The 23,878-nt window shown below is 41.1% G+C and overlaps 1 protein-coding gene across 1 annotated transcript in view; it reads left to right on the top strand.

The window, feature by feature from the left end:
• Positions 1–18,250, top strand: part of ITGB3 (integrin subunit beta 3) — an 80,876-nt gene extending 62,626 nt beyond the window's left edge. Inside the window, exons 11-15 of the mRNA XM_089674616.1 lie at positions 1,939–2,161; positions 2,851–2,951; positions 3,967–4,086; positions 6,906–7,072; positions 11,938–18,250. Of these exons, the coding sequence (XP_089530742.1) occupies positions 1,939–2,161; positions 2,851–2,951; positions 3,967–4,086; positions 6,906–7,072; positions 11,938–12,009 (683 nt within the window). The 3' untranslated portion in view covers positions 12,010–18,250. The remainder of the gene's footprint in view (positions 1–1,938; positions 2,162–2,850; positions 2,952–3,966; positions 4,087–6,905; positions 7,073–11,937) is intronic.
• Positions 18,251–23,878: the final 5,628 nt, after the last annotated feature.

Raw genomic sequence — 23,878 nt, 5'->3', positions numbered from 1 at the left:
CCAATGTGACAGGGCATTTCTCCATTGTCCACCAATGTAAGGGGCTTTTCCTCTACTGACCACCAATTTAAAAGGCATTTCTCTACTGACCACAAATAGAAAGGGACATTTCTATACTGACATTGTTGTTTCTTTTCTGTTTATTAATATTATTCATTACATTTCATGATTATTTCTAAAGATAATTTTATCCTATGGAGTAGAAGGGTGTCAAATGATCTGCTGTGGGAGTCAAATACATTACATATGCCACATTGTTGATTGACTTCTTTAAAACTTTCTGCAATGTACTGATCATGCTATTGTACACTGAGCTGCAGAAATAATTTTCTGAAAGGGTTCCTCGGGAGAAACCTAAATATTACTTCACGGGTTCTTCAGGACAAAATATTAAGAAAGGCTGGTCTAGATTGTGCTGGTGCTCGGAATATTGCTGTGTTATTTTATAATGCAGTGGATGTGCATTGAATTGATTATAACTGCTCTTAAATCCCGAGTTTTCCAATTAGTTACTAGCTTTTCTATGCCTATGGCAAAATCCTGATGAGTATCCACAGTGTAGTTTAGTGCATGAGTTGAATACATCCAAATTATATAGGTTATTTTTTTAAAGTGCTTACGGTATATAGCACCGTCAATTCACACAGCACTTTAAATATACTGTATATCGTACATTCACATCAGTCCCTGCCCTCAAGGAGCTTGCAGTCTAAGGTACCTAAACTCACATACTAGGACCAATTTACCTAGCAGCATATCTTTGGAGGAAACCCAAGGAGGCACAGGAGTTGGATGCAAACTCCAGGCAGATAGTGCCATGGCTGGGATTTAAACTGATGACCCTAGTGCTGCTAAGCAGAGGTGCTAACCACTTAGCTACCATGTTGCCCAGGTTATAACTAAGAACATCCACACACACTTACTGGAAACTTGAATAGTGTACTTCAGTACATTATATCTAAGTGCAGGTACTTTGTACTTGAAAAGAAAAAAAAAAGGAACACTATTCACTAAAGTACACGATTTAAATGCAAATAGCATCAATAGCAACACATCAGAATCAATCTTCTCTAGCCTGAGATTGTACTTTGAGGTCCAAGTTCATCCTGTAGTATTTCTACCTATTTTTCTAGTCTTCAGTACCCACTTATGTTTATGATGTTAATTTGTAGCTTTTAGGGACTTTTAACTCCCTCCCACCTTTTTATATTTTACCGGTAGGGATAGAGAGTCAGTATAAAGAAGAACTCTATGTGTACAGCACAAACAGGCTTCTAAAACATCATAACCTCACCATACCTTTCAAAAATGCTGCTCCCTGAAACTGTAATTCTTAAAGGGATTGTAAACCCTTACATATACCTAGTGAAGTGACTGGCCTCATGGGATATACATGGAGGTAAACAAATCCTCCTACAAAAGTTGTAACTGTTTATCTGTAGTTTTCTCTACTCTACATCCGTTCGAAGCGCTGAATTTATCAAGCTTTTCTGAGAGTTCAGAAGACGGGGCGGAGAGCTGCAATTATACTCTGCAGAGCTCAGTGAGGAGAATTCTGAGAGCTGATTGGAGGGAAGAGACACACCCCCTCCACACAGCGCACAGGAACAGAGCTGAGGCTGTCAATCTGCTGGAGGTCCCTCCCCTGTCACCATTTTTCTTTTGGTATCAGGAAAACTTGTCAGAAATGATTCATGCTGATAACATAGAACTGAATACACATACACACTTAATAAACATAGAGGATCTGAAGACCATTTTTCAAGTTAGTATCAGAATCAGACAAACATTTGGATGAATGATCATATATTGAATTAGGTCAGATGCCATTTTAAAATAAATTATGCAGATCTGATGTAGGAACACAAGGCATTTGTTTTATTTTTAGAGGAAATAAAATAGATTGATATTTAACTCTCTCTCTCTATCATCCGACAGGGCACGGGCAGTGTAACTGCGGTGATTGTATCTGTGAATCCGACTGGTCTGGCGATAACTGTAACTGCACCACGCGCACAGACACCTGTATGTCCAGCAGTGGGCTCTTGTGCAGTGGTAGGGGGGAGTGCATCTGTGGCAAGTGTGACTGCACCCAGCCAGGCTCCTACGGGGACACCTGTGAAAAATGTCCCACCTGTCCTGATGCCTGCACCTTTAAGAAGTGAGTGACAAAGACATGCATCTCCATAGATCACTGTAAATATGGGGGGATAACTTCTTATAACCTCCACATATAACACGCAATATTCTAAGTGCAGCCTTGAAAATAAAGTGAGGAGAAATTTGATTGAGTTTTTTTCTGCCATTTTTATACTTGGTACCCACCAAGCTTACTTTAGAGTTCAGCCTACCCAACACCTAAAGACAAAAACAAATACAATGAGGGGAATTTACTAAGACTGGAATTTACTAGGACTGGCAGCCAGAATGTAGCAGATGTACATGACAACTAACCAGCTTCAAACTTTATTTTCAAAGCTTAATTGAACAAGCTGAAGTTTGAAGCTGATTTGGTTATTATGCACAGCTACTTCAGATTGAAAGTTATTCATTTATACAAAATAGAGTGAATCTGGAAGCTGCATTATGACCACTAATTAGAGCTGAGGATCATAGGAAATAAATACTTTACACATAAACACTTTTACTATGATCGCAAACTCTAGTGGCCATAATACAGTATTTTCCTGATTCACACTATTCTGTATGAAGAATAACATTTGACCTGGGGAAGACAATAGCCTGGAAATAGTCAATGTTGCCCCCAGTTACACAGAATGAATGTATATATAGTTTTGCAGGACAAATAGCGCTTTTATTTACCTATTGTTTTCTCTATCCTATTTCAAGGGGCTGTGTAGAGTGCAAAAAGTTTGAGCGTGGCCCTTGGAAAAATGAATCCATGTGCAAGAGAATTTGCCGAGATGAGATTGTACATGTACAGGAACTTGGTGAGTATCCAATGTGATACTAGACAAGAACTATAGATTTGTTTTAGTTTTCAGCTCTGGCAGTAAAAAAAGTACTAAAGTATACCCTACACCATACACGAGAAGTCACTTCACAAGTGAAGAAATTGGAAAATGCAATGATCACACTCTGATGAGGGAATTCTTTTGGATCTTTCATTAAACTTTATGCAGCGTAAGCCATAGCAGTCAGCAAGTCAGACAAGTACTTCATGCTTCATCAGTTTTAATATAGGATTGAGGGGGCTTTAGCTATCGTTTGATTACTGCATTGTCTACAAAATCAGACCTTGTAACATATATCCCTTCAGCTTCTGAACACCCAACTATCTTTGAAAAAAAGGCCCTAACATTTTAACACTCCCCCACCCCAGGAGGAGGGGAAAGGGGTTAAAATGTTAGGTTCCTTTTAAGGGACCCTTGATCTGTCCCTTAACACTTAAACACCCACCCTATGTTAATCTAACCCTAAAAATGTGCCCTTAACCCTTTGAGGACCAAGGGACGTATTTGTCCAATGTTTTTAATTGCGTGTATCATCTGATTAAAAACTTAAAACTCTTTTCTTTTCTTTTTTGGTTTGAGTCAAAATATTAGTTTTTATCAACAAACAACAAATGGATCTAGCTTTTTGCCAATTATTTCATGAAATGGCTTAGTTACAGCAACTGAAGTGTACAAACTTTAAAAACAAAAAAATTGATTCTTTTGGCGGTCCAAAATCTTACGGTCCTCAAAGAGTTAACTGCCAATCTGCCCCAAACACTTAACCCTAACCCCTAAACTTAGTTCTATTACTAATTAAATCTTCCTCTATTCTATTGCATGCACACCTCATCTTTGGCTGATAGCATAAAGCCCTGCAATGGAAATATGAACTGTTGATATCCCGGCACCATAATAACCAGTGAAATTTTTCCTTTTTCTTTAATGTTGATTTTCTTTCCATATTATTTATGTTATAATTTGTATCTCATACACTGAATTTCCTTCTCAGTTGACAATGGGGAGGATGCGGTGAACTGCACTTATAAGGATGAGAATGACTGCGTGGTCAGGTTCCAGTACCACGAGGACTCCAGTGGGAAGTCTGTGTTGTATGTCATCAGTGAAGAAGGTAATCCCGCAGACAGTTGACAGCTGTTTTATATTACACTGCCATATTTACAAAAAAACAGCCTTGTCTGGGATGTATGGTTTGGTTTTTTCTCTAAGGTAAGTTGGAAATTACAAGCAATCAAAAGTGCTGTGACAGCCGCAGCAGACTAGCCTCGTCCAATTAGAGAATGTCTTGTAATCAGTTAAAAAAATACAGGGCTTTCTCTGAATGGTGGCCCAATAATATGCAGTAGGTCAGCTGCTCAGCACTGGATCTGGAAGACTGCTGCTATTAATGTAGTTTTGGCAACTACCATAGTGATGTGCAGCTTACACAGGGATTGGTCAAGTATGAAATATGTCATATGGGAAACCTGAGATCACCAGCCAGATGCTTGTTAAAGTTACAGTCTTCATTTGACATTCAAAATAAGCAAAAAAAGAGCAGATTTCTTCAGCAGAAATAAAGCAAATAGTCTATAATCTTGGTATAATCAAAACAACATAATGGCTCACTGCCAGTGCACCAGTCTCACACTGGGGTTTAGGGTTTCAGTCCGCTTTGGGGTATCAGAAAAGTCACTGGAGCTCAGCTGTGAACCACTTTACATTACTTCATAGGCACTTGCTGACTCCTTCCAGCTGCTTTTCAAGCCTTCTTTGCAGTTGGGTTAACCCTTTCTGGACCACAGTCCCTGTATTCAGGGTTTGGAGGCACTTACCCACACTAGGTTTTTCCGAGCCTCCGAATTCCAGGTCCTAAATGACAACTTAACCAATCCAGAAAGTACTGAAATCAGTCCTCTCCTCTGACTGGACTACCTGGGAACCCCTTACCCTGCATGGGTAAGAACCCCTGAGCACTAAAAATGTCCCTTGAGCTCACCCTTAAAGGGACCATATATAGGGGAAATATATTTCCTATCCAGGACCCACCCCTATTGTCCTGGATAATACTTACAGTACACGTAACTATGCTATAAAAATCATACCTAAACTTCAGCTTTACATCAAGACTGGCCAAAATGGGCAACACCTCCACATTCCTTCCTTCCACTTATGACATACATTGTATGTTTTCATGGTAACTGGGATTTTTGCTGCTGTACACAGAAAAGCTAACCTCATCTTGGATGTTTAGAATAACTGTGCTATTCATGGCATGCCTCCAACAAAACATATTAAGTACAGCCAAAGTATACAGTCTACTTTGTTAAGATCCACCTGGTAAATGTTTCTAACAGAGAAAGTGTTACATTCAAAGTATTTGTCTGACATTGATCAGTAATTATGAACATACAGTATACCATCCACACTAACTTTTAGTAACATGTCCCAGAAACCAGGAGGTACGTGATAAATATACAAACTTTACAAGAATTCTTCCAGCCCCCTCTAACAAGCTGTTGTATATTTCCTCATCAGTGCCTCATTCTTAACTCTTGTGTACCAAGCACTGTCAGCCTCTGAAAAGCTACTTGGAATCTAAGCCTTGCCATTTACTTATGTACTTACATATGGTGATAAAGCCACAGCTATGAACCAGTCTCAGAATTCTTCTTATCAATTATAAGATTTACTCCCTTTATTTTGCTATGTGCTTACCAATGTGTGTGGTTTTTTTTTGGTCGAGGCTTGAGAGAAATTGCATCTAAATTCCTGTATGGTGTCAGCATGAGCACCTTCAACAGTTCTCTAACGAACCATTCAACGTAGCGATATGGTGTGAGTGAAGTGCAAAGTAATTAGTTTTTAGTAGATGCCACAGAGTTTACCAACCTGACAGTTTGTTATATCTCTTAAGACCTTTATTGATGAGCTGTAGAAACTTGAGTTCCTGGGGCTGTACATCTGCTGTGGTCATTTGGGAGGCTCCCACTATACCTGTAGAATTTATTATTTCATATTGTGAAGAATGCAAAAGAAGGTGATGAAATGCAGGAACACCTAAATTCCCAGCTGGACAGCTACTGTATACAATCTATAACAAAAGTAAATGAACTAAACAGACAGTTTAAAGTGACCCCGTCTATTTGAAGGAAGCTTTGTAGACTGCAGGCAAAGCTTTCTTTTGTTTTAGATAAATGGAGTAAGGATCTCTAGCAGGTTTTATTGCTATTTATGGCCCCAGAGACAAAGATATAGCAAATCATGGGGAATGCTGTAGGGCCCAAAAGAAAAAGGACCTCAAACTGTCTGGCTAGTGATTTAGCAACAGCAAAATAAAAGGGCCCTCTAAATGTTTTTTTCTTGTGGGACCACATTGTACATAACTAAAGTGGAATTCAAGTTAAAAACTTTTGTGGGTTTTGGATAGAATGGAGAAAGCCTAGAACCTTCCTTACATGCTTGTTGCTGTCTGTGTTCACACTAGGGGGGTTTCATATCACATCCTGTCCTAGTCCCCGTGACTACACATTGGGGGGAATTTCCCTGATAAGGATACTGCTTTAAAAAAAAGAAAAGGTTTCATCCAATGTTTCCAATACCGATAAGTTGTGGCGTTTCAATTCACTTAGGGAACACTGGCCTACTTGTAAGCAACTTAAGCTTTTCCTTGGTATTTATCTTCTGAAGGTGACTATCATGCTTATGAAATCCTGATAGCTGTTTGTGTCCTTATTTATTGTGTGGCCCTGGATTTCAGTCTACATTATGCATCTGGTTTTCTATATTTTGAGTGCTGTTCAGAGTATTAGAGGCCACACAAATCATTTAGCTGCTGGTACAAGTCAAGGAAAGGTTTGTAGGCAATTATAATAAAAGGCATAGCAAGCAATATTTATAGGTTGCCTGTACTATCTCTACTTGACATTGCTTCTCCCTTATTCTATACAGAATGCCCTCAGGGTCCTGACATCCTTGTGGTTTTAATGTCTGTAATGGGAGCCATCTTACTAGTGGGCTTGGTAGCATTGCTTATTTGGAAGTTGCTCATCACCATCCATGACAGACGTGAGTTTGCCAAATTCGAAGAGGAGCGAGCGAAAGCTAAGTGGGACACGGTAAGTAAAGCAATGTTTTGCAACTTTCATTGGTATATTCCTGTAGCGAGGAGAATAGTTTTCCTCTCTTCTCACAGAGCCGGTAATTTAAAACACACATCTAGCTTAGGAGTATCTAGTTTAGGAGTAAACATAATGCAGTGAAGAAGCAGCTGTGGTAAACATTGTACTTGGTTCTTCAAGCTATTAAGGCTTTAGATGGCATTTTCCAATCCTACAAGTGGTTTAGAAATTCTATATTGTGCACATCTGTACATTAAAATGTGTCTGTACTTTGCCCATGCAGGGTAAAACAACAGGGTTACTTAATTGCTTCCCATACCATCAGCCTATATTGTACTTACCTTCAATTCCCTGCTGCTTCATTTACCTGACCACAGTGAAAATATATACCAGGCACTTTGCCAAGCAACAACTTACCCAGGGTTTTTTCTTCTTTGTACTCTGTTGGGGAAATGGGAACCATGGGAGAGTGAAAGAGACATGAACACAGGGGGTAAAAAACAAGTGAACTTGTTGCCTTACCATGCATAAGTGACAACATGTTCACTCTATGGAAAGCTATAAGGTCCGCACAAGGGACCATAAGGAGCAAATAATACAAAACAATTCTAGTTTTCTGGAGACGGAGATTCTGAACCAAGAAACCGTATACAGAGGCACAGATCCTGGCTGCTGGATTTCACGCCTAGAGGAATTTGTACAATAAAGACATTGCTATAAAGCCCAGCCATGTATTAGCACTTAAGATCATTTTACCTCCTTTGGCCAAATTTTAGTTGTACTATTCCATTTGTTAAAAGGGGGATGCTTGCAATAAATACCTGGAGGGCAGGCCAGGCTTTCTCATATTCTTATTGCATATTAAATGTCAGACCTCGTGTTAGCAATCATCACGAGGTTATAAAACATATGTCAGAGGTAATATCCACTAATAGCTTACACACTGGACATGTTTGGCATCCAACCCTAAAGCAACACTAAGTTTGATTCTCTGTGTCAGTGGGCACATGTAAGAATGTTTGTGAAATCCTATCCTAAGGCTCCCATATGCTTCCATTCCAGACTGCTAATCCCATTATTTCCATTGCTATGCCTTCTTATAGCACTGCTCATTTTAACCACAAATGAAACATTCCCACACCTGTACAGGAATTCAGATATATGACACATTTTTACCTTGTTCTACCGTCTCTTGTTCTTTGTGGGCTGCCATTGTATGTAAAAGGAGGCATCCACCGTGGTTAGTTCTCTCTTAAAGTACAGCTGTATCTTTGCATGCAATAACCTAGTATGGGTTCCCCCACTCCCACTTAGATATTATTCTGTAAATCAAGGTAAGCACTGTCCCTCTTTACACTGCCCAGCTTTCTGCTGTGGTGGGTGGTGTTTACATTCAAGTTTTGCCCAACAGCTTGTCTGTCCTTTAAGACACAGGAGCAAACTACATGTTCCATAGAGAAGAATGGTAGAGAGGAGACAGGCTCTTCCATTAATGTCTATACAGCATATAGTCATGCCTGCCAAGCAGCTTAGAGGGGGACTATACTGCATCAGAGGTCTGATTTATGATATAACAAGTAAGGGAGGGACCCAAACTGGGTTTCTTTACACAAAGGTACAACTGGGCAGGACATCAGTAGTGTTGCAAAAAAAAAAATGCACATATACAATATATTAATGCTGGGCCAGCAACCCGTAGATCGTGATTTACCAGTAGATCGCGGCCAGGTGACTGGTAGATCGGTCTGGGCTTGCTGACCCGCCATCCCAGAGCATTAAACAGAGTGCAGTGCAGAGGGACTACTTGTAAACTTGGAGCTGTAGTAGGTAGCAAGAGCAGCATAAGCCGAGGTCTCCTCTGTAGTGCTGACTCCTGTCCCAGGCGGAGTGATTCCAAAAGCACTGCTGCTGTGGCATGTTTGCAACTTCGGCTGCTGACTCAGCAGCTAAAGGGAGTAAGGAATGGAGGTGGTAAAAACACAAATGAACCATATGGTTTTACCACCCCTAAACTTTACATGTGAATGAGCCTTAAGGGTGCTGCTGCCAAATGCAACTAAGGGCTCATTCACAAGTGCAGCAGGCACTGCTGCTCCTCTGAAAAGCGACCCGAGTGTGTTTGACAGGTGGTGAGGAGGTGATAAGTTGCCTCCTCACCACCTGATTTTAACTCATGGTTGTCATGCAGCGCACGTGATGGCGAAATGGTAGTACAGCAATTAGATTTTAAAACAGGTGTGAGGAGGCGACACTGCGTCCGGTGATCTTCTCCCACGTTGTTCAGGTAGATCTCCACCACTTTAAGGGTGCCTACCCATGTATTAATGGCGCTACCCATCAGCATACTAGAACAGTTGTAAATTCTCTGTGCATTGCCCATAAGAACTGCAAGTATGTTTTTGGATGTGCTGAGGCTTGTTATGGGCCAATTTAAAATGAATGGGCTGCCTTAAAACAACTTGCATTGGCTGACAAGAAAACACGTTTTAACACGCACCAGAGCATGCATAGAGCCTAAGCAAAGACTAAATTAGCCCACCCTTCGTCTCCCCCCCAACCTAAACCAATCTAGAAGTCCCGAAGAAAGATTACCTTGAAGGCAACCTCTGCTTATGCAATCATGTGCTCACTTTGAATTGACAGGTTTATGTCTAATTCCTACTCCCCCACTGTGCTAACAAATGCAATATCTAAGAAAACTAGAGGAAACAAAACAATTTGTAAACAGCATTTATTGTTTATCCTTTTACAAAATTGGGACACATGCATGCCTGGGAGGAATTATTCAAATTGTACTTGTTGCCATGGGGAAATTAAAGACATCATAATATATGTGTTTCACAGAAATCTGTACAGAAGTATATATTGGTGTTAGCTGTGTCCTCTTGGAAAGTGGATATATTTTAAAGATTTAAAATAGAAACCTACAGACAAAACATAGCAATGTTGACCTTAAATTAGGTGACCTCATTGTAAATACTCCAATGGCTGGAGGCCACCATTAGTACAGTTCATCCAGAAGAGAGAACAAGGACGCTGCGCGCATGCGCACTAGGAAGAGGACCTGGCCAAGACTTTTTCCTTGAAAAGGTTGTGTGGCACCAGGCAGGATGATGTAGCAATGATCATCAAGTGTGTTGCACTTTGGATGGTGGGGGTTGTTTAAAGGGTACCTGTCAACAATTTTTGATAGTAAAAAATATTTTAAATGCTTCCTTTCCACGAATGATTTTTTTTTATTTCTCACCTCTGAACATGCACGGCCTTCTCCATCCATGGACATGACATTCCTTTCCTTTTTTTGGTAGTATCTACTGTCTGTGCTGGTCCAGCTCCTCCACCCCTCCCCTCACCTCCCCACATAACCTTTTATGTAGCAGCCAGGTGAGAAGCAAAGGTGAACACTATACGGCGTCACTTGAATGACAGTTCTAAGTCTACTGGGACTGTGAACAGCACATTAAAGATGGAGGTGTCCAGCAGCAGTTTCAATATCTACACGAGGGAGACTTTTACAGGCACATAACATGCCTTTATTGTGCTATAGACATGTTTTGTACCTGTAAAAGCCTTCCTTCATTTTTTCATAATCATATGGGAAGATTGTTGTTGAAATGAATAGTCTGACACAGGGTCTTTTTCAAGGACAACTTCCCTAAAAGTGCAGTTGTTCCTCAGTAGCCACAAAGGACATAAATCTACTTTGTGAGCACCAAATGCCTTTGCAAACCTAAATATTACCTTGGAAAAGTAGCAATGACATCATCATTGTGGTGTGCATAGCCTGTGGAGAGAGCAGAGCTGTGGGAGGGACCCAGAACGTTCCACCCACTACAGGCTGCCTGCAGAAAACTACAGGAGGGGGCGGAGACAGGACCAGTCACCCTGCACAAGGAGAGAGAGCAGTAGTGAGTGGTCTTTATTACAGGAAGCTCCTGCGCAGAGGCAAGTGTACTGATTTAGGAAAAGCAAATAGACTGTGCACTTTGCAAGTGCAGTTGCAGTTTGCAAGGGGATTTGCACCAGAGCTTAGTAAATGAGGGGAAGCTCTGCTAATTTCCGACATCCAATCATGTACAAGCAAAAATGTTGGTTTTAATTCTCCTTGCATGAAAATTAGTATTCTTTGCAAAGTAAAGCTTCATGTCATTTAGTAAGCTCTGGAGGAATTTCCCTAGCTGAGTTTTTTTGGTCTTTAGTAAATCAACCCAAAGTTTCACACTGGATTACTGCACAGAAATGCACAAAACACACCAAGATTCCAGTAAGAATACACAGGACAAATGTATTTAGACAATATTCGCCTATCCTGGAGCTCAGCTTTACGTATGTAAAGATAAAGGCTATTAGCCTATTTGCTAATTGTGCTTTCTAGGAGGAATCGTTAAAAAAAAAAGCAATCAAGGAAATAGATACATTATACATATAAAGCTGATTATTTTTCTGCTCTGTAGTACAAAATCACATTTGATAGAAAGATGGAATTGTGTTGTTGCCTGATATAGAAATCAGGAATTGTGTTGCCTTTCTTATGTGACGCAAGTCCAGTCGCCTAGGTCCAAAGCCGTAAATCGCATCTGCAGGATGCACCTCACTGCCCACCTGAACAAGGCATAAGGTAACAAGACCGATAATAAATACGGTATACAAAGCTAATTCATGCGTTTTCTGCTATGTAGAGCAAAATCAGACTTGAAAGAAAGCTGGGAAAAGGTTTTATTTAAAATGTAGTCTTCTTTTGCTGTATATAGTTTGACTGGAGGTAACAAGCATGAAGGTATCCACAGTAACACATAATGAGCTTGTGGCATAACAGCGAGATAGTATATGTAAGATCTCTTCTATTACTATTTGTATTTCAGGCTCACAACCCTCTCTACAAAGGAGCCACTTCGACCTTCACCAATATAACATACCGTGGAAATCCCGAATGAATGCGGCGATTGGACATTTGACAACACGATCTCGGAGAACTGAAATTTGTGACGTCGTTTCTGCTGTTTTGCATCCTCATTATTTTAATAGCACAACACTCTCTGCAAGATGTGAAGCCCCTGTGGCCATCAGAGACTATTTTTGATCTGAAAATGATTTACACACACGACAAAAAAAAAAAAAAATTCAGGGCCTTTAAAGGGTTTCTTATATCTACTGAAGCCTGAACTAAATACTTCCACCCTTTACATCCCAGACTAAGAGGACACAAGGTGGCTACTCAACACGGAGAATACATCAGCCACAAGGATGCTTCAAAAATGGTCAGGAAATCAGAACTTGTGCGGTTGAAGAAGATTCTCAGGAATTCCACTATACTCAGTTCTGATAACTCGCTCCACCCTGCTACACTCAGTAGACCCCTGTAACAGGACTGAGCTTGTGCGGCTACACCCTTGTCACGTACTGCATTTTTAAAAATGTACGATCTGTAGCTTACTAAAGAGCAAGAAGAAAATTTTGAACTTTTCCACACAGCTTTCCAAAGATTTACATGTTCGACATTTCTTGCCATCAATATTTTCTTTTTTTTCTCACATATCTGTGCACTGTGTGCCAAAGTATTTGCCAGGCAATCTGTTTCTAATCTGATCAAAGTGAAACAAAACTTGAAATTTTTATGTTTTTTATATACTAGTAGGAAATGTTTTAAGTCTATGTCAGAGCTATTTTTTTCCACCGAAAAAGTGTTATTTACTGATGTTTGAGGAAATTGAAGCCGTATTAATAGACTTGCAACAAAATATCTGAATACTGTCCATAATACCTTTAGTCTTTACATTTTCAGGAGTACTGCTTGGACCAAAAAGAAGGGAACCCCCCGAAAGCTTGTCCTGAAAATTCAAATGTTAGTGCAAATGAAAAAGTATCGCAGACAGTACTTAGGTGTCTTTGCATCAGTAACAAAAACAACTAGGGAGATGAGTAAAGGTAAAAGAAAAAAAACCCTTTTATTGCTTATTCTTTTATTGCTTGTTAAGGATCTCTCTTGTTCGCCTGTATAAATGGCTTATTAAAGCTCAGTAAATAATCCTGTATGTTCTAGCAAGAGAGATATGGCCACGTTGGAGATATAACTTCAATAATTTCCTGTCCTGACAGGAAGATCAGGGAAACCTCCCCAGTAGGTACAAAGACAATAATAAAAACCAGACCCTTGCCTTCCATAAAAACCGGACCCTTCCCAAAATAAAACGTTGTGACTGGAGTTGGGCTTTAAAGTACAACATCCAAAAATTATGATTTTTTTTTTTAACACTGTACCATTGGAATAAGTTACCTCTAATGAAGAGTATGCTAGATGTGGATGGCTGCTGTTTAATGTATAAATGACAGTTTTGTTGTTGCCGGTTATTACAAACAGTGTTCTTCTTCTAGGGCTGCCACTGACAGTTCTGGCCAGTGTACAGTGCAAGCATGGTGTTGGTGTCTTTTCTTTCCCCTTCCTCTTCCTTCATCTATTCACAAAAAGACTTGTATTCTTTACATTGAATACAAGGTCTTCTGTGAATGGAGAAGAGGGAGATCCTGATGTTTCCCTGCCTTCCGTCTCCCCTCATCCATAACAAAGCAAGCTCCATAACTACATGGCCTTTATTTACTAAAGCTGGAGAGTGCAAAATCAGGCTCACGTCTTCATTGAAACCAATCAACTTCTAACCTCAGCTTGTTCAATTAAGCTTTGGCAATAAAACCTGGAAGCTGACTGGTTTCTTTGCTGATTTTGCACTCTCCAGCTGTAGTAAATAAATCCCATGGTTTGATGAGTTTGGTGTGGAGGAACTCAAGCGACATGTACTGAGTCCTGCCCTCAACTCTAATGAACACCTTTGGATCTGAATGCTGACAGTGAGCCAAGTCTTCACATCTAACATCCATACCTGACCTCCAAAATAGGCACAAATTCAATGCTGATTTTAACCACTTTATAACTGGGCAGTTTAGCCCTTCATGGGCAGAATATTTCTACAAATGCTAAAGTTTAACCACACTTGTTTGGTCTAGTCAGCTAAGCTGAATATCAATATATTTAGTTTAGACTTGTAAAATACACATTTCTATGAAGATAACAGCCAAACGTTACAGTAAGTATCCTTCATATGCTTTGCTTCCATGCATAAAAATAAGTGGCCTAATTTATTTGTATACAGTGTGTTACAAATGAAGCAAGCAAGCTGCAAGCAAAAATAAAAGTGCCTTAAATACAGTATGGGAATTTACTAAAACTGGTGCACACAGAATATATTGAAACTGTGCACAGTAGCCAGTCAGCTTCTAACTTCAGCTTGTTTAAGCTTTAGGGCTCTTTCACACGGGATGTACCCATTTAGCAGATCTGCTTGCTCAGCGGGGGATCTCTGCGCTGATCCCCCGCTGACCAAGCAGATGACAGCTTTGTGTCCCCTCTGCTGCAGAGCAGACACAGAGCTGCTCGCTCTCCTTAATGGGCAGTCGGATGAAAACGAACCGCCTGTCCATTTTAATCTGAACCGACGGACGGAAGGGGAATTGGATCCCCATCTGTTCCTTTTTGGCGAATTGTATTGGATGTCGGCGGATGTAAACGGACACATGTCCGTTTACACCCACCGCTCCATAGAGGAGAATGGAAGTTCCGATGGGGTCCTCCTAAAAAACGGGCAGGCGGACCCGATTGGAACGTTTGTGTGAAAGAGCCCTTAACAATAAAACCTGGAAGCTGATTGGTTACCACGCACAGCTGCACCAGATTCTGTGTGCACCAGTTTAAGAAAATTCCCCCCCCCCCCCATATGTCTATTTTAGAGATATCAATGTATTTTCCAGAATGCTATTTTCTTTGTGAACACATGGAGTAGGTAAAGTGCCTGGTCACACCGGTGCAATTTCAGGTGTGATTTGCGAACCTGAAATCGCATCGAATGAATGTGAATGTCAGGGTTATAACATGAGCGATTTGCTGCAGCGTGATTTCTACAGTAGTTCTTGTATTACTTTTTATGTAGTTTTATTGCGATTTCACATACATAGAATATAATGGAAATCACACTGAAAATTGCAAGAAATCGTTGAAAATCGTCACAAGTAGCAATAAAGTCTTCCAACCTGAAATCGCATCGAATGAATGTGAATGTCAGTGTTATAACATGAGCGATTTGCTGCAGCGCGATTTCTAAAGTAGTTATTGCATTACTTTTTCTGTAGTTTTATTGCGATTTCACATACATAGAATATAATGGAAATCGCAATAAAATTGCAAGAAATCTTTGAAAATCGTCACAAGTAGCAATAAAGTCTTCCAAAACCGCACCTGAAATTGCACACAAATCGTGTGATTTTAAATCGCATCAGTGTGACCAGGGTGAAAGTCACAAAAAAAAATCGGAATCTGCATTTCATACGTCCATAATAAAAGTTTCATCTACTGAGCTAACAGGCTAGACATGGGAACATAACCTAAACCCCTAAACCAGCCGCCTTTTTGTATGAGGGTGACAGATCCACTTAAAATAACTTACTGCCTGTACAGGAGAGACACCAGCCTGCATGTGATTATTTCAGCAAGCAGATTGGTGTGAATGAGTCCTTATGTTGTAAACAAAGCACCTGGAAAACAACCATTTGCTATGTATTCTTGTGCTGAGCATGTATTGATCTATGCAGGTCAGCACAGCTTAATGGATAAGGCGTGAATGAGCCCTTAAAAAGTGTGATGTGCGGGTAATAAAAGCCTAGGATGAGTGTATGTGAAAGCACTGTACTTTACTGTAAGGAGATACCTCTCTAGACAATCTTCACGAATGGCACTGTACATATATTTCTGTAGTGTAAGAAATTGTGAATTTCTCAGTTGTATGTTTGTCCATGTAAATTTTGTCTTGATTATACTGCCCCTCGGTGGACAGCTAGTAAAACTGCAGATGTGTTCCAATTTTCTACTCGCCCCACCATCTAACATGCATGGAAAGTGTACAAGCTGCTCCTGAAAATGTATGCGCTATTTTAAACCAGAAACATGTATACCTTTATATATGAAAAGTAATGTGGTCACAAACCTTCAAAAGAACTTCATGGCAGAATTCATAAAGGTCAAAAAAGTTTTAATAGATATGATTAGGAGACTCACATTATACGACATTTAGTGGTCAGTTTACAAAAAAAAAAAAAAAGGATCTGAAGGCTCAGTGCAGCCAATAAGATTTTGTCATTTTTGCTAGAAAAGACGGTAAAGGAAGCTGATTGGATGCCTTGGTGTAAACAGTGTCAGCTTCAGCGTAAGGCTTCTTAGACAGCTTGCTTAGGGCGCCAGTATGGGGGAGCAAAAAGATTTGAATCCCCAGCCACTTGCAAAATGTACCTTTGCACTGGCCCTGGGTGTAAAACAGACACTATAAAGTAACCTCAGGGATCTCATGCTTCAGAAATGAATAATCAATCCTTCTAAAGATAATCCCTAAAGAGTTTGGAGGATACTTCTTAGAAATTCATCTCATTGTGGTGCATTAAATGGCAGCAGATTTATGTTCATGTCAGCAGGGCTGCTGTTAGAAACCACAGCACCCCATACAGCCAACCTGACAGGCCCTCCCTCCCCCTAAAAAAAAAAAAAAAACATAGAGAACGATGCTTCAGTTATAAATGAATACAGTGAGTAATCGGTACCAATGACTTATTGTGTTCATTCAGGAAAGAAAGGGGCTGGTAAATGTGACATGTTTACTGGACCCATCCCCCACTCTCCAGTCTGAAGGATCCTATTGTGTGCTTGCAGCTGCCAGTGGGAAGCAGAGGAGGGATGCTGGCAGCAGGGGGTGGAGGCACACAGGGGGGACTGGGCAGTAGAGGGAAATGTATGGTGCACTGAGATGGTGATGGGTGCAGCGGCGGGGGGGAGCAATTACTGGAACTGATCCCCTGTATGATTATCTCTGCAGCAGCTGACAGGGAGAGAAGAAGAATCCAGCTTTCAGCTGCTGCAGAAAGAGCCATACAGGGGATCGGTTCCAGTAATTCGTGCTAAATACCCTCCCTGCCCACATCCAATTATCCTAGCTGCCTGGGAGAACTGGTAGTACCCCCTTATCCATGGCCCTGCATGTCAGTAAGGTATATATAAATCTGTTGCAACTCTAAACAGAACTGTTGCAAGCATCTCTCCTGCAAAATGGTGTTGTATTGCAAGCAGGGAAGATATTTGGAGAATAATAGAAACATATCAAATATCTAATGACAAATGTAGTCACAGAATTGTCTCAAGGATCCGACACAATAATTACACATGTGACATAGTTAACAGTTCACCTTAACATGGAAGAGGTCTTATTTACTCCACTTTCCTTGTCACCAATATGGCGGTATTCCTTCATGAATCTGTTGCAATGATAGAGCCACACAGTAAAAGTGTCTTCAAATAAGAACTGCTTGACTTTGTCGCATGTGTCGGTGCTAACAATAAATATGTTTCAAGGTTTTCATAAATTTGGCGTGAAGCTTCTGACTATATAAACACACCAATAGAAAGGGGTCTCCATTGTCTTTCTGCCTTTACAAAAATTGACATCCACAATTCGGTACACGTTGGGAGATCTCCCTACTATAGCCTATAAAGCAGTACAGTGTGGCGGGCCTGGATTCAGTACACATTAATCAAAGGTCAGATGTGATTTCCAGCTTTTCATGAAATATACACGATACACTTTTGTCCCCATTCAGGCGAATGATACAACGATCAGGGCTTCCCTTCAGAGAGATAACTAGTGCTCCCAACCATCAAACATTTTCATTATAACGCAGAGATTTTCTCTGAATCCTGCCCCCTTTATATCTGGCTGATATTCTCTGCTAGCGGCCTTTATCTGATCCCCGGTTTGGAGGCTGTGAAGCACCTATTCATCTTCACTGAGAGTGGTGTCTATCCTGGAGCTAGTATTGAGGCTGAGCTTTATAAAGGACAGCTTCCATCAGAGCGAGTTGCGAGGCTTTGAAGGTTGTGTGACCACCTTGCCCTTGTACAATAGGAATTTATCAGCCTATGGGCTATTTATACGACAATTCCAACCCATCTGCTGTTGTACTTTCTGAAGTTTTGTGCTAAGCTGACTTGTCAAAAAATCAGGACGGAAAACATTGCATTCTGTATGTGAGAAAGCTTTTCTGTTACACAATGGCAAATTTCCAAGTAAAAACCACACGTTTTCCAAAGTATGTGTGACTGGTTTATTTTTAAAGGGGATGCAATTATTCTGACATGTTTCTCTGAACAAACATGAGATGAGAGACTAATAGCGCAGGAAGCGGACTGCGTATGAAGACCAGTTCAGTCCTTGTAAATCAGGACTGGATTACTCACCTCGGGACTATGCTGCAAGTAACAAGTTTGACTACTTGCAGCATAGGAATTAATTACTATTCACGTGAAACGTATTGTATGAATTATTTACTGCATAGAAAATGCAAAGATGTGTGCTTTGACTTACTATTGCAGTAACACTGAAATCTTTTACCATGCATGTTGTGGAATTCGAGTGATTGTACTCATGGTAGATGCTTCTCAGTTAGTTGTGTCTCCCCAAACTGTGTTTTAGTGCACATGTGTCAAATACAAGGCCCACAAACAGAATCCAGTCTTCAGGCCATTTCATGTGGCCCTCTTACCTTTCCTGCAGCTGCAGCACCCCTTCATCTCCACCAGGGGCGGACTGACCATTTGGAAACTTGGGCACTGCCTGAGGGCCCGGGGTCAGTAGGGGGCCCCATGAGATGCCCCTGGTACCTTTTTCATAGGCTTTTTTGAGTTTGGGCAAGGACACAGGGGCCCCATGATCCCCTATTGCCCGGGGGCCCCATGAGTTGTCAGTCCACCCCTGGTCTCCACCCCACTTTGCCTCAACAGTTGGCAGCTGAGAGGAGGACAGAACTCCTCCTACAGATCCTTCACCTCTCTGTGCAACTGCAGGACCCCCTCGTCTAAGCCTCCCCTGGTCTCAGCATTCTCAGCATGACTCCAGCCCCCCTCTGGTTCTTCTCCAGACCCTGCACTTTCTGCCTCCCAGCTCCACCCCCAGCTTCTTCTCAGCAGCAGTACAAGGTAAGGGGGATGCACTGTGATATAATGGAGGGTGGGGGACTCTTGGCTTCAGATGGTTAGGGGTGCTCTTGACATCTGAAGTAAGGTCAAGTGGGGTGCTCTGGACATCTAGTGTTACAGATACAGCCAGCTGTTTGAGGGCAGCCATAATACTGATGCCGCCCAGAATGAAATTGAGTTGTACACCTCTGTTTCAGGGCATGGCAGCCCACTTTTAATAAACAGAACAGAAAGTTCACATAGACATCAGTTGCCCATGCAGGAGTTCTTCAACATCAAAACACAAATGCCAGAAAATTCCAGCCCACCTAACTATGCTTCCATAAAACTGTTGCTATGAATAGTGGTCCCTCAGACCACCGGCTCTTCAGGCTCACTTAGCTGTGTAGATGTAAGCACCTTACTGCACAGGTCCATATTCTGACCTCTCAATAGGAGAGCCCACCTGACTCCTGGGACGAGACCTCCTGTCTCCTGGCTGCTGATCAGGACACCTCTGCCCCCTGGTTCAGACCGCCTGTTTCTAGACTCCTGGCTGTGACACCTCTAACCCCTGATTGAGACCTCCTGTCTACAGTATTGGAGTCCTCCTCAGGCTTGGCTTATAATGACTGTGCACACCTGTGCAGGTGTCTAGTAAAATCTGGGCACAGGATTGAAGAATCCATCACACCCAAGAAACTTTGGAACCTTCCAGTTCCAGGCCCCAATCTTGGACTACAGAACCTGTAAGAAGCCAAAAACACAGACGTTTCCACATAGAAATGATAGTTTGGAACTTTGCATTAAGCCTTAATGCAAATCCAGAGACATTTCACATGAGCTGAATTTTTTTAGGGGTTCCTCTTGAGTAGAAAGGTTGAGAAAAACTGCATTAGAGCCACAGAGTATGCCTTGGATTGCTCCCCCCACCCCACTCTGCAGTGGTTCTTCCATTGTTTACAACCTCTCAGTGCTCTCTGAACATATAAATAATATTACTACTATATAAATCTTAATGCGGAACTATGGAAGCCATCGCTCGTTAGGTTTCAATTTAGTGGTCTCTTCGCCTTCCCTTTTCCCTACACTACTCAGTGTGGGGACACATCCCTATCACCCAATGGAGACTGGAAAACGTTATTATCCTATACATGGAATGTATTTGTCAGAACCAGAGGGAGGGGACATTCTTCCTTGGCTATGAGTTGGAAAGTCTATATGAAGGATAACACCACTTTAGTTGAAAAAAAATATAGCAACTAAAAATAATATAGCCCATACAAATGCTAGAAACAGCCATATGGTATTAAAAATTACTTTTCCTTTTCAATCTGCAACCATTCTAAAATACAAAGCAATAAGTCAACCTAGAGATGTTCTCTACACTGATGGTGTGTGGAATGCCCTCAGCAATTTATTTATCATTTATTTCAGGTACTTATATAGCACTGTCAATTTAAACAGCACTTTTACATATATATTGTACATTCACATCAGTCCCTAACCCTCAAGGGTTACAATCTAAGGTCCCTAACTCACATTCATACATACACATACTAGGGCCAATTTAGACAGGATCCATTTAACCTACCAGCATGTCTTTGGAGTGTGGGAGGAAACTGGAGTACCCAGAGAAAACCCACACAGGCACAGGGAGAACATGCAAACTCCAGGCAGGTGGTGCCGTGGTTGGGATTTGAACCAACAACACTAGTACTGCCAGGCGGAAGTGCTAACCATTTAGCCACTGTGCTGCCCAGCAATGTCATTTCCTGCTTGTGTGATTGGCTCACTGATTTTCTCAGGAGTCTGCACTAAGATACAACTCAGATTTTAGGAATCCCTTACAACAGGCATTTCAGTTATGGTGAGATACCCTCCAAGGGTTAAATTCTTCTAAACAGATGCCAACCCTGCAGCTTTTCTCCAAGCACCAAGAGTGCAACCGGTGATTATACTGAACCAGTTCCTCCCTCCCAGCCGCTCCCAGAATCAGTCTGCAAAGGACATGGTCAAACAAACAGCTATTTCTTCAGAACAGACAAGGATAGGAGTCTGCAACAAGGTTTGTTAAACTCCTTGTAATTGGCATAGGTCACCCAAAAGGAAATGTTTTTTTCTCAACAAACAGTGGAATTACATTTTAAGTCTGACGTTGGCATTGCATTATAAACCTTTACAAGATTAGATTGTGACATGGTGACATTCCCTGCAGGCAAGACATAACAAAGCTAATAAACTCTGCAAAGCCAAAGTGTCATATGGGGGCAGCTTAGAATATGCTGTAAGACACAAACACATCATCTCGCTAACCATATTATTATTTGAATTATTATTTGAAATCTTAGATACTTTGCTTTTTTTCTTCTTGCGATGCTGTGGATACTGGTTAATTATGTTTTGACAGCAGTGGTATGAATAAGGTATGGATCCTTTAACAAATTATTCTGCAGGTGGGTAGCTGTCGTAATAAGCACCGAGTTTTGTCTAATGTTTTTTTGAAATGTAAAAATAGTAAAAATTTTCAGCAGCCTGTGCATAATTAGTCATTAGTACTGCTCTGTTCTGAGCTGAATGTTATGCTGGGTACACAAAGTATATTCATTGACATATAAACAAGCATAGATCGCAAGGTTTAACATGTTAGCATCTAGCAGACTATCTCTCATAATAAAACAACAATATCGAATTCTGTCATATAAATCATTTATCTGTGGTACAATGACGCAGAAAAAGTAGTATTCATTTTTAATTTCTTAAAAGAAAGGGAAAGTACATCTAGGTATGAAGATCAATGGGATGATATGTTAATATCCCTAACTGATCTGCAGAATGCAATATTCTGGATTCTGAAAGTGTTGAAGGACTGAGGGGTTGACTTCGGCTTTAAAGTTAATTGGGAAAAGTCAATGGTCTTCTCAATGGAGAATTTACCTGATATAAAGTAGAATTCTGGGATAACCGTAACTATTTTCAAAAATACTTACCTATTTTCAACCTGCTCCGGTCTGCACATGCGATTGCCTCTGTGTCAGCAGGGGTAAAGCCTGGAGTGGTGATGTCACCCTAGGCTTCAATGGCCCATCCGTTGTCGGAGCTCCCTCTTCTCCCCTGCAGCCACCACTTAGGTATTATAGGTATAAAGTATATACATATTTGTTATTCAGGTTAGCCAGCAAAAGTGTGTGGGGGGGGGGAGATTTTTAAGAACACTTAAGATTATCCTGGAATTCTGCTTTAAGGATGAATGATGATTGCCCACTGAAGTTTATTAATATGGTTTGATACCTAGGGGTAGGAATACAACTAACCCTATCAAAATACATTGAAAACAACCTACTTCCCGTTATCATAGCCTTTAGATGTAAAATAGCTGTCTGGGCAAGACCCCTCTTACTCTCCTTGGAAGAATCAATTTATTTAAATGGTGTTTCTTCTGACATTTGTATATGTTCTTTCCAACTTTCCTGTCTATATTCCCAAACATATTTTCCAGGATAAGATGATCAATTCTCTTTGTTTTAAACTCAGTAATACAAGGAAAGGAGGTATTATCAGGGCCAATATCAGATGTTGAGCACATGCGCATTTCTTGCAGTTATCATGCTTTCATTTCAATGGGCTGCCCTACATGTGACAAAGACAGCAAAGAAATGCATGTACCTTTTTGAGCTTTGCATGTTTTTAAACAGCTCATTTTGCCATGTTCGATGTATATACTCGCACAAAACTTTGGTTCTTGCTTGGCCCATTTGGGGTACCATTAAGGAGTGACACCGCAAATCTGACATGCGTTTTTTATGTACTTTTGTGCCCACTTGGGTGTTAGCCTAGGTTCACATCTTTGCATGCGAATTTGCACATGCATGTTGTGGATAGAGCAATCGATTTATTTCAATGGGCTGCCCTACCTACGAGAAAAGCAGGGGAAAGAAGTCCTCAATCCTTTTTTGAAATTGCACTACAGTGAATTGTATGGTGCTGCAGTACCAAGCGGTTTAGCATGCACAAAGTCTCACCGTGGTTCATGATGCGTGGGGGTGCCATTGAGAATTAATAGTACCCCTGCGCATCTGCTAAAGTGCAACATGTTTCTCTGCGGGTTGGGACAGGCTCAATAACAGGGGAAGGATTGAGTGGGCAAGCTTACTTTTATTTTTTACAGGTACTCATATAGTGCCATCAATTTACGCAGCACTTTACATATATACGGTACATTCACATCAGTCCCTAACCCTTAAGGGGAGTACAATCTAAAGTCCCTAACTCACATTCATACATACACATACTAGGGCCAATTTAGACAGGATCCAATTCACCTACCAGCATGTCTTTGGAGTGTGGGAGGAAACTGGAGTACCCAGAGGAAACCCACACAGGCACAGGGAGAACATGCAAACTCCAGGCGGGTGGTTCCATGGTTGGGATTTGATCCAATGACCCTAGTACTGCCAGGCGGAATGGCTAAACATTTAGCCACTGTGCTGCCCAAGCTTCTGACGTGCTTTAGCTTTGCCTGTTTAAACAGACCAGCATTTGGTCATGACAGAAGGTTTTGGGGAGGATCCTGTAGGTCTGTGTTGGCACCCCATTTCACACTATGACAGTCTTACCTAGGTGGATCAACTGCCCAGGAAGCAATATTCCACAGCATCTGCCTGTAAGTTCAACTGGTATTTTAGATCCAGTTCCCTGCAAGACCTGCACTTTTAAACTTCAGTGCCTGCCAGGAGGAGTTGTGCTGTCTCTTGAAGGATAGG

The sequence above is a fragment of the Staurois parvus genome, unplaced genomic scaffold (genome assembly GCF_062004578.1).
Source record: "Staurois parvus isolate SC_StPar_1 unplaced genomic scaffold, SC_StPar_1.0 ptg000151l, whole genome shotgun sequence".
NCBI classification, from domain to species: domain Eukaryota; kingdom Metazoa; phylum Chordata; class Amphibia; order Anura; family Ranidae; genus Staurois; species Staurois parvus.
Note: the sequence above shows the minus strand (reverse complement) of the source record. Positions and strands in the feature narration are given on the sequence as shown.